Source organism: Schistocerca piceifrons, chromosome 9 (genome assembly GCF_021461385.2).
Source record: "Schistocerca piceifrons isolate TAMUIC-IGC-003096 chromosome 9, iqSchPice1.1, whole genome shotgun sequence".
Lineage (NCBI taxonomy): Eukaryota > Metazoa > Arthropoda > Insecta > Orthoptera > Acrididae > Schistocerca > Schistocerca piceifrons.
The window spans coordinates 106,011,511-106,024,010 of NC_060146.1; the positions used below are offsets into that span (position 1 = coordinate 106,011,511).

The 12,500-nt window shown below is 42.5% G+C and overlaps 1 protein-coding gene across 1 annotated transcript in view; it reads right to left on the reverse strand.

The window, feature by feature from the left end:
- LOC124716740 (serine/arginine repetitive matrix protein 1-like) overlaps window positions 1–12,500 on the reverse strand; it is a 105,359-nt gene that overhangs the window by 34,517 nt on the left and 58,342 nt on the right. The window contains exons 7-8 of the mRNA XM_047243284.1: window positions 6,741–6,900; window positions 6,497–6,698 (exon numbers count right to left, since the gene is read on the reverse strand). Coding sequence (XP_047099240.1) covers window positions 6,497–6,698; window positions 6,741–6,900 — 362 coding nt within the window. The remainder of the gene's footprint in view (window positions 1–6,496; window positions 6,699–6,740; window positions 6,901–12,500) is intronic.

Consider the following 12,500-nt stretch of genomic DNA (forward strand, 5'->3'; position numbering starts at 1 on the left):
CAACATAAGAGAATGCAAATAAGCAAACAAGCACTTACTTCAGATACCGTAAACATAGTTAAAATGGCAGCATTAAATCTCTGAAATAGATCCTGAATGTTGGCTTTCCATGAGAGTTTACTGTCTATCTGAACACTTATAAATGTGAACTGTTCAGTTTCACTAATCATATGCTCATTCTGTGAAATTAAAACGTCAGGTTTTGTTGAATTGTGTGTTAGGAATTTAAAAACTGAGTCTTACTGTGATTTAGCGTTAGTTTATTTTCTACAAGCCATGAACTTAGGGCATGAACTGCACTATTTGAAACCGAGTCAATGTTGCACACAACACAATATTTTAGAGCTACGAATAATATTAGAGGGCATATTATTTATATAAACAAGGAACAGGAGTGGCCTCAATACTGATCGTTGGGGCACCTCCCATTTGACTGTACCCCACTCAGATACCACTTCACAATCGTTCTCAACACTGTGAATAATGACCATTAGCTGTATCTTGTTATTGTTAGTGATGAACCAATTTTGAGCTACTTCCCGTAGTCCACAATGTTCCAACTTCCGGAGCAATATTTTGTGGTCAACACGATCAAACGTCTTAGGTAAATCAAAAAATATGCCTAGCGTTCGGAACCGTTTGTTTAACCTATCCAGTACCTCACAGAGAAAAGAGAATATAGCTTTTTCAGTTGTTAAACGACTTCTAAAGCCTATCTGCACATTTAATAGCAAATTATGTGATATAAAATGATCAATTATCCTTACATACAGAGCCTTTTCAATAACTTTAGCAAACACTAATGGCATAGAAATAGGTCTAAAATTGTATACATTATCCCCTTCTTCCTTTTTATAATGCGGCTTTACTAGTGAGTACTTTAATCATTCAGGAAACTGACTGTTCCTAAAGGAAAAATTACAAATATGGCTAAGTAGAGGGCTAACATGTGCAGCACGGTACTTAAATATTCTGCTAGGCACTGCATCATATCCATGAGAGTCTTTTGTGTTCAGTGAAATGAAATGTCGTGTGGCTAGGGCCTCCCGTCGGGTAGACCGTCCGCCTGGTGCAGGTCTTTTGAGTTGACGCCACTTCGGCGACCTGCGCGTCGATGGGGATGAAATGATGATGATTAGGACCACACAACACCCGGTCCCTGAACGGAGAAAGTCTTCGACCCAGCCGGGAATCGAACCCGGGCCCTTAGGATTGACAGTCTGTCACGTTGACCACTCAGCTACCGGGGGCGGACTTGTCTTCAGTGATTTTACTATTGACCCAGTATCCCTCTTGTCAGTATCATAGTGGAGAATTTAGGACATCAGTCAGAACGGCGTTATCCAAGAGAGTTATATAAATCCCTGTAGAAACTAGATTTTTATTTAGTTCACCAGCAATGCACAGAAAATGAGTGTTAAATACTGTACACATAACTGATTTATCAGTAACAGAAATATTTTTACTAACAATTAACTTTATATCGTCGACCTTGTGCTGCTGACCAGACAATTTCTTCAAAACTGACCATGTGATTTTAATTTTATCCTTTCAATTAGCTATTCTGTTACGCACCACATGCTCTTTGCCTTCCTGATAACATTTTTAAGCAACTTACAGTACTCTTTGTAATGGGCAACTATAGCTTGATTGTAACTACTTCTAACATCTTGATATAATTCCTTCTTTGTAGTACAGTTCTTATACCACTAGTCAGCCACCCAGGCTGCCTTTTACTGCTAGTACTCCGTTTAGAACGTTCTAACGGATAGCAACGCTCAAAAGCATGAGACATGTGTTAGGGAAAGCACTATATTTGCCATCTATGTCACTGACACTATAAACATCCTGCGACTTTTGTTCCTTGACTATTTTTAGAAAGCTCACTATTGCTGTTGGATTAACTTTCGTACATAATTTGTAATGATATCTGAAATTTGTTTGAAAACAAAAACCTTTCAGTGTTAAAATGTGTGCACCATGTTCTGAAAGGCCATTCACCCTTTTACTAACAGAATGCCCATCTAGTAATGAAGAGTGAATAAAAATATTGTCTACAGATGTGCTACTGTTCCCCTGCACCCTAGTTGGAAAAAACACAGTCTGCATCATACTGTCAGGGCAGACCTCACCTCGTATTCTTGTGAAAACAGTGGATAGTCAGGATTGTCAGGTGTCATGCTAGCAAGTACATTAATTTTGACTGAACGGCATAGGAATTTTTAACAGTTATTTTCTTCCAAAGAGAGCAGCAATTTATTTTTTGTGGCTGTGATTCGTCTAATATTGCACTTCATACCACGCGTCGTTCATAACGTGCTTCGAAATTGAGTTATATTTACAATGTTTTCGGCGAGTGCAGAATTAGTTTCTTGTAGCATTTAATTATGTTAATTTTCTTTATTTCAAATTCTGCATTTCAGAATACTGTTCACAGGCGCAACAAAATGGCAACCAACAATCAGTTTCCCTTAGGAACTGAATACGATATCTATGAGTACATGTTACATGAGGAGAACGTTTTCGGAAATGTATTGAATTTGCTCACATTCAGATGAAATTTTAATAGAAAGCTTACAATGCACCAAATAATACAATTTATGTTTGGAGATGAAAACAGCAAAATTATTGCCAGGGTAAGAAAGTATCAAAGTAACGTCAAAGCGGAATCTCAGAATAAGATAAAATAATCTTTGCAAAGCATATTGGGTGATCAGATTCATCGGTAACTTAAAATATGAAGAAGCTATAATAGTTGGTCCACAACCTCTAGCGTTGACGACGAAGAAACATTGCAGTGAAGATCACCCAAGACGAGACATGTCGAATGTGTGGAGCACACTGTGTTGTTGTATGTCAATCATAAAGATGATCATGCCCATCAATGGATGTCTCTGGGCCGTTTGATGGGAATATTAACGACAAACGTCTGTGAAGAAATTGAAATTTAATGATCTGAGCGTCGAGGCCAGTACAATGTCGAACGTTAAACCTGATGTCATCCCTGTAATAATTAGTGTCCTGGGAAGAATACAACATAACCGAGAGAGCAACCTATCTAGAACTCCAGACTGCAAGACTTTGAATTACAATATATAGTACCGTTAAGAATAGCCCACATCTCGAGTAAAGAACTAAAAAATCAAGTGGGTCACCAGGATTACTCCTATACAAGCTGCAAGTATCCCAGAGTTAGATGTGTCTGTGTCCCACAATGTAATCTCCATTTTGAAAAAGGACAGAAAAAATGAATGTAAAGGAGAAAAATATCAACTACTACAATTATGCCTCAGTATGAAGTATTGTGAGCCTTCACCATGTCTTTAATAATTCTGAACTAGAACCGTTCTACCTATGGGTTACACCAGCCTCATTAAAATTCGTATCGCAGCACTGATACTATCTGTATGGGATTTTTATCCTTGAATAGAGCCTAATGGAGAAACAGAGGTACATGAACAACACGACTACCAGTAAACAATAAAGAACAAGAAGAAAAAGACATTGTAGAATGTGGAACAAAATGTAGGAAGAGCACAGCTGCGTATGAACCTGTAAATGAAAATGGAAGAAGAGACCGATAAATATCTGAAATTGTGCCCTATGATAATGTTTTGAGTTAGTAAATTGCAATACATCTTTACAGATGCATTACGACATTTGAGCTAATTCATAAACACCGTTTTCCTAAGCTGTCAGAAATTAATGTGAGCAATATTTTCACTTATAGTTATGGCATTATGTCAGTTGTACTAAATAGACAATAAAAGGGATAAAAAGTGACTATGTTAATTAGCATAGGTATTTTTTATGCTCTCTACTAAATGTAAACAAAATTAACTATTTTTAGAATATTCTGTTACAAACGATGGCTTAAATTAAAGAATACACTGTTTTTATTACATTTAAACTGTAATTTCACTGTGTACATATAATCATTGTCTATCGCTTTCGTTACAGTTTATCAGTTAATTCCTCGAAAGCTCACATACCAAAACAGAATTCATATAAAGGCTGAAGGAGAGCCAGTTACAAGTTTTTCTTGTTACGTATTGTTCAAATGTGCAAAATTTTTGATGTGTTCTGTTACATAAGGTCAACATTTACAGAAACTAAGTCACTTGTTCCATTTGTTTAGTGAGGAATATGTCCTGTGTTAGTTGTTTGATGTTTATTATGTGTGGAATATTTTTTTAGAAAATGTGTGTAGAAGTAAGGTAACAAATGGATTCATTTGATGTAAGTACTTCAATTAACATGTTTAATAACTGTGGAAGCCCTGTAAATAGAGAACATGATAAAATCTGGAAACAAAGTTTGGGCCATCATGACTGAAGGTAAGTAATAAAATTAAATATTGTTTTTTAGTCTCACTGTCTGTAATAACTTCCCACATGCTCAGATAACTGTGATTAATGCCAAACAGCACTAATAAAATGATCCCATGTTGTGGGTACTGAAGCATTATTAAGTCACATCAACTTATTTGGTGGTTATAAAAAGATAAACATTACAACATGTGTAGCATATCAAGAGAGTGAGAAATAGTAATAGGTTTAAGAATGACATTTCCGCTCTGCAGCGGAGTGTAGGCTTACATGAACTTACTGGCAGATTAAAATTGTGTGTCACATTGGGACTCGAACCTGGGACCTTTACTTTTCACGCGGTGTCTGTACTTCCGAAGTACTTCTTATGACATGTTCTCCCAGCTTTACTTCTGGCAGTGCCTCATCTCCTATCTTCCAAACTTCCCAGAAGTCCTCGTGCCTAATTGCAAGAATAGCACTCCTGAAAGAAATGGTATTGCGAAGACATGGCTTAACCGTGTCCTGGGCCATTCTTTCAAAATAAAGTTTGCAAATTGAAGGGGGAACACTGTTACCAGCTGCAGCAGGACGTAAAGTGGAATCAGTGGCGACGAGTGAAACTGTGTATGTGACAGGGACTCGAACCTAGTATCTCCAGCTTACTAGGCAGGTGCTGTAGCCACTGCGCCATCCGAGACACAGTGCACTATCTCGGTATGCCCACAGCCGATGCACACTTCCAACGAGCGCCACCTATCCGCATTACCTGTCCACTATTCTCCTGTTCACTACTTACAGATTCTCACATGAGGTCGGATGTATTTGTGCATTCGCACTGAAGAAAGTGTATCCAGGCTTATCACTTATTTGGATCCATGGCGTCCGTTCCTTTGAGAAAACACATGCCTCGCAAATCCTGCAGCTGTGAAACACTATATGTAGATTGAAGGGGGATCAGATGCTGCGGGACATTAAGTGGAATGAGCGGCGACGAGCGAAAATGTGTACCGGACTCGGATTCGAACCCAGGATCTTCTGCTTACTAGGCAGGAGTGGCAGCCACTGTGCCATTGGGGACACAGCGTTACTGCAACTGCACGGACTATCTTCGTACATCTCACAGCCGATCCCACTGCAGGTGAAAGCAGTGATACCCCTTCAACTTACATATAGCGTTTCACAACTGTGGGACCTATGTGGTGTTTGTTATTTCGAAGGAACAGACAGCATGCATTCAAATGAAGTTTGTAAGATAGAGGATGAGGCAGTGATGGAAACAAAGTAGTGAGAGGCCTGCCCGGTTGGCCGTGCAGTCTGACACATGGCTTTCCGGGAGGGAAGGAGCGCCTGGATCCTGGCACCAATCCGCCCAGCGGATTTGTGTCGAGGTCCGGCGAACAGGCCCGTCTGTGGAGGGTTTTTAGGCGGTTTTCCATCTGCCTCGGCAAATTCGGGCTGGTTTCCCTTATTCCGCCTCAGTTACACTATGCCGGCAATTGCTGTGCAAAACAAGTTCTCCACGTACGAGTACACCACTATTACCACGCAAACGTAGGGGGTACACTCGACTGGTGTGAGATGTTCCCTGGGGGGAGGGGGTCCACCAGAGGCCGAACCACATGATAACCCTGGGTTCAGTGTGGGGCGGCGAAGGAGTGAAGTGGACTGTGGTAGTCGTCGTGGGGTTGTGGACTATTGCGGCTACCGCGGGTTCAAAATGGTTCAAATGGCTCTGAGCACTATGGGACTTAACTGCTGAGGTCATCAGTCCCCTAGAACTTAGATCTACTTAAACCTTACTAACCTAAGGCCATCACACATATCCATGCCCGAGGCAGGATTCGAACCTGCGACCGTAGCGGTCGCGCGGTTCCAGACGGTAGCGCCTAGAACCGCTCGGCCACTCCGGCCGGCAATGCGGCGAGGACGGAGCCTCTCCATCGTTACTAGGCCTCCAGTTAACATAGAATACAAAGTAGTGAGAACGTGCTGTGAGTTGTGATCATGTAACACATTCGGTTGAGAAGTTGCCCACGAAGGGCGAAGGTCCCGAATAGTAGTCCTGGTGTGGCACGCAGTTTTAATCTGCTAGGAAGTTTATTTGTGGACAGCTGAATGCACCACTATCTAGGCAGAGGAGATGGAGAGGAACTGGACACTGCACAGTGACCAGCGCGCGCGCTCACCTCGCGGTCCCTGTCCGGAGAGAGGTGTGTGCGCGAGTCTCGGCGGCCGCGGCTGTAGGAGGCGGAGTCGGGGCTGAGCGAATCGCGGCGCGCCTTGCGCCCCGCCCCCGGGCCCGGAGGCCCCCCGCCGCCGTCGTCGGACGCGGGCTGCAGGTCTGGCGACAGCGTGGGCTGCGAGCCGCGCCGCCCGCCGCCGCCGCCGCTGGAGCTGCCGCCGCTGCCCGACGACCCGGCGCCGCCCCACACCCCCGGCGGCAGCGAGCTCTCGTCGATGGCCGTCGACTGGCGCGGCAGCCGCGGGAACTTGCCCGAAGACTCCTTGCCCGACGAGCGCCGCTCCGGCGACGCGTGCGACCGCGAGTCGCGCCGGCTCTTGTAGTACACCTGCCGCCAACAGGGGCTCGCTACAACACCGCACTACTCTCACCTGCATCTTGCTGCACACTATCTGCTTCATATGAGTATATTTACCAGACCAGTACTCGGGCGTACAGCCCATCATCAGTGGCATCTCATATACGGAACAAACAGATAAGTGTAAACATAATAATACGTGTAACATAAGAACATTCTATACACATTACTGTACGAAGATAAGGTTACTCACACATTGTATACGTCTCTATCAAATCACGAGTGTGCCAAGTACGAAACAGTTGTGACTAGTCGAAACTAGTTTCATTCGGCCACAACTGTGTTCTCTAATGATTCTGGTAGGACGCTCACCTCAATGTATCATATGCTACATTGGTTCACTTTATTACAGAAATGGATAAAAGATGTGCTCCACTTTAACACAGACTTTTGTTACAGGATTGGCTGATAAGTTACAGTTACCATTTACTTTTGAAGCATCACTTGATGCACAGGTTAAGAAACTGTATTCTTGGAGTACAGTGTTCCATATTTAAATGAACAGGTCCATCAGTGGTCCTAACTACCATGACGACTTCTGTGGTTAAGGTCTCGAATTGGGCAAGTTCTCATACGCTCAACACCGCAATGTTGAGGGCGCTGCAGAGTTGACAGGGGAGGAATGTAGGCGATTGGAGTCTTTCTCGTCGTATTCCACTGATGAATTCATCTCGGGTTATCAGCCGAGTGGTGGTGTCGTCATGTTGCAAAGTTTCGATGAGTTTCTCACCCATCATCTTCGCCAGAAGATGATGGGTACGAAACTCATCGAAACGTTGCTAACAGACGACGCCACCAGTCGGCTGATAACCCGAGAAGAATTCATCAGGGGAAGAAGAGTGGTCTTTCAGGAGTGGTCTTTCAGGATCGTTTCTCATACGTCGACGGCGATTGTAGCTAACGTCCACGGTATCGATTCACTTTTCTGTTGCACCGCGATCTCTGCACGATACGACAGATATTTTATGGTGTTAAAATTGATGTCCATACACGCCAGTCACATTAATGCGATCACCGCCTATGTTCGGCGTCAGTGTGCAATAACCAATCATAGACGGCAGGTGGCAGCAACAGTAGTGAATGTTGTATAACGGGTGATACGGTCGGTGTTGTGGCCGGGGGAGGTGGGGGGGTGGTGGTGATGGGGTGGTATGAGCAGTGAAGTATTGCCGAAACAGAGCAAATTAAATGCTGTCCAGAAGTGCATGGCCATCGGGTTTAGTGACAAGTGATTAAGTCCACATGAACCAAAGGGCTACCAACAGTGTCTTCTCAACGATTGTTCAGCAAATTGCTGTTCGTCGGCGCTGAAGGCTCAAATTATCACGCCAATATCGCAAACGGCTGTCCACTGAGGCAACAGGAGGTCTTTTCAGATGAATCACGTTTTGTGCTCCATCGCATACATAGCTGCTGGTTGGGACGACGTGAAACGTCTGCAAGCAAGGGGGTCCAGGTCAGATGAGGGAGCGTTATGATCTTCGGAATGTTTTCGTGACACTCCCCAGGTGACGTCGGTATTCTGGAGGGCACAGTGGATCAGCACAAGTATGCGTCCAACCTTGGGAACCATGGCTATCCCTACATGCAGTTTGTTTCTCCTCGGCACGATGGCATCTACAAGCAGTAAACTGCCACATAGCTGGCAGTGTAAGTGCGTAGTTAGAAGAACACCTCGATGAGAATTTGACGTACTGCCCAGGTTACCAAACTTCCCAGTTGTAAATCCAATCTAGAATCTGTGCGACCACCTCGATCGGGCTGTTCGTGGCATGGACTTTCAACCAAGAAACCCGCTGTAGGTGTCCATTGTATGGCTCTAAATCCTGTCGGTACCTTCCAGAACATCACCGACTCTCTTACTGCACATTTCGCAGCCTTCAGCGCTGCAAAACGCTGTTATTCAGGCTCTTGACAGGTGGTCACATTAATGTGACTGGGCAGTGTAGAACCCGTGGACTTTTGAAACTTAATTATAAGCATGTCTACGTGAGCACATTAAAGTCGATTGCCTGCCTAACCTCTGTGGTGCACAGGTTGTCGTGTATACTGTCAAACGTTAAATGGACACATTTCTTGGTAGTGTTTATCATGGGGTGTTCAGCGTTTGCCAATTATAAAAACAGACACGACAACCTATGTACCACAGAGGTCGTGAACACATACACATGCGTATAATTAGAATTTTGATGACCACGCGGTTCTGTGTTCTCTAGATCGACATCAGTTTTAACATCATGTAAATTTTATACAGGCTACACATGTCATTTGATATATACATACACGATATGTAAGTAACCTTATCTTTCTACAGCAATGTGTAGAGAATTGTCTTATCTTGTACACATTGATATGTATACGTTTATTTGTTGATCATCTGAATACGACGCCACAGATGTGACAATTAAACATATTTACATGCAGCTCATAGTGTACAACAAGATGTCTTGTAACAAATGGTTACAATATGCAGAACACCAAGCCCACAAGATTTTCACACAGGTCTTACTATTTATAGTAGATTTACTAAGTGCTTGTTCTTGTATGACACCTGTAGGAAGGAGGGACTGAGCTCACGAACTGCTAATTGGAGTTGAAACAGGAACTCACTGTGCGACCTAATAATGCCTGGAGATCGGGCAGTAGTGTAGTCTGCACAACCTGTAGGAGGTCTGTGAGAAGGAATAGCGAATGAAACATTACGCTTTGGATTTTACAAGCACGCGATACAAAAGGAACACAGTTTCGTTGCACATCAACAGTGTTTTGGATTAGAATTTACGTACATAGGCGCGCTACCCAACACTACTGTACCTAGGCTCAAGATCTCTAAGAAAATAAAACTAGTCTATTCCATGTCTTGTAACAAATTTACTTTAACCAGGAGGACTTTGACATTATCTGGCTACCTCTTCTTCTTAGGTTTAGATATTTACCTTGAAGTGATTGTTCTTTAGCACCACTCAGAGGTATAGCCTCATGGCTACACGAAATCTCTGCCTGCCAGATGGTGCTACCACCAAACTAATTTAATAAGATGATGCTCTAATAAGACAAATGTTACTGTAATGAAACTTGTTTTATAAATTTGCATTAAATAAATGTGAGAAATTATATCATTTCAGTACATTTGTAGTAGATAAACAGTGAGTATTATGTATTCGTTAAATAATAAAAGTAATTAAAACATTAAGTACTGAATGTCAGGATTTTACGACTGGAAATAGAACATTATTTCAAAAACATAAAATGTAACAAGATTAGTAACCAAAAAACATAAATTTGTAATACTTAATATTAGGACGATATAATACAGTAACCCGAGGTCTATATGCTAGATGAAACCAGCTTGATCATTGTCTATGATAACAAATCATTATATTCGTGGCTAACCGACGGCAGACGAACTGAGTCATTAAGTGCTATGGAAGGTAGAATATGATGTCCAAAGACGATAATTTTAGGAAAGTGACTCCATACCTACCTATTTATTAAAGAGTACATCATCAACTGCTGAAATGTAAACATATGCCAAAATACAATAAGCCAGTGCCTAATGTAAAATGTTCCAGTTTATTCTCTAACATATATGTGAAGTCGATCGAGTTTGAAGACTAAAATCCAGAAGCCATAAAATGCATATATAATGCTCATCTAACTTAAAGTCTAAGTGTTTCATATACAACATAATGTGTAATGCCCTTTAGAGTTCATGCCTCATATAAAAGTAGTGAATGGCTAAAAATTATATATTGTTATAAGCGAAGGTCTGGGTACTACATACAAATGTCACTATATGCGCCCTTTAGTAAAACACCAATTAATAAAATAAATATGAAAATGGTACTAAAACATTAGATGCTAATTACAATCACAATTCATGCCTTAATGTCAGGGTTTTTACAAGGTATGTGCTATTCTTTAGCTTACGATCAGTTGGTAGGGGGAAAAAAGTTCCATTTCTAGTACATTGATGTGAGGCTCCTTATGACCGTAGTTGGCATTTAATGTTTTCAGTATCATTTGTGTATCTATCTTGTTAATCGGTGTTTTGCTAATGGGCATATGCAGCGCAATTTGTATATGGCAGCCAGGCCTGAGGTTATAACAATACGCAATGAAACAAGTAAACCTTAAGCTAGATGTGCATTATATATGTACTTTGTGGCTTTTGGAGTTTTGGAAGCGATTGGCTTCACGAACATGTTGTGTTAGATCAGTGACGAAGCAGCGGAATTCAAGTAGTTGACAATGCGGAAGATGAGCTAGCTCTGGCCAGCCTGTGTGGTGGTTTGTGGTGTACCTGAGTGGTCGAGTCCCTCCTGGAGGTGAGCATGGGGTGAGCTGGTGAGGACGAACTGGCCGGTGACGCCTGTCCAGACTGGGTACTGCTGCTGCTCGTCTGCTGTTGTTGCTGTTGTTGCTGTTGCTGCTGCTGCTGCTGTTGTTGTTGTTGCTGCTGCTGCTGCTGCTGCTGCTGCTGCACAGGCTGGTTGATGATGGTCACCTCTGCCACCACCACTGGCGGGGGCGGCTGCGGGACGGCTATGCTAGCAGCGGGCGTCTGTGCAACAAGTGTGGTTCAAGGTGTTACTCTCGATTTGCGTACAGTTGTAACAAAAGGGCTACAGGGCAACTTAAGGATACCTCCCGCCCACACAAACGATTAAAACCCAATATTTCACTATATGGGAAGTAGTCTAGACTTGCGAATCACATCACTGCTCGTGTCGACATGCCAGGCAGCTCACTGTCCCACTCGTACGTGGAAACAACTGCTTAAATATTCTAAGCTTCTTTAATTTACGTCTATGGTCACAATCGTTTTTTGTTTAACAGATTACCGGTTTCGGTCTTTAATGACCATCATCAGATCTGTTTCATAAAATCAAAATCCTAACAGATCTGATGATGTTCATTGAAGACCGAAACCGGTAACCTGTTAAACCAAAAATGATTGTGACCATAGACGTAAATTAAAGAAACATGACATATATGGGTCACTGTGTTTTTTCCCGACGATGTCGCAGCTTGTGAAGCTTAAATGTTCATTGTGAATCCGGGGAACACTAGACTGTTTACTGATTTTCATTGAGCCCGCCATTTAATTGTGATGGATTCAATGCGGCCTCTCAGTAGGTACGTACACGAGTGAATTTCTGTGACAGACTTCGTTCGGCAAAGTCTAGCAGTTTTCGGCGAGCTGATAGCGGCCGCGCTACTCCGTCAAAACGGAGCGCTTACGTCGGCTACCCTGAAGTCTTTCTAAAATGATTTTAAAGAATCTTTTCGGTAAAAAATTGGTTTTTATGCTGGTTATAGGTTTATATATCGGCTTCATGATGAGGGCTAACATTTCGCTAATGTTTAGAAGTAGTGTCGAAGCGACACAAGTGTTGTATCATTGTAAGAGGTTCAGAGACGAGCGACTGTGCAGGAGTTTACTCTACTTCACTACGACCAGTGCATCATAATAGCGCGCCTGTGCTCAACATGCAAAAGACTGTACCATGATTTAAGAGTGAAATTAATAATTAAAATAACTTTTCCAAACTTCGTCAGTGTATGCTTAAGTAAATTTGTGTTAACA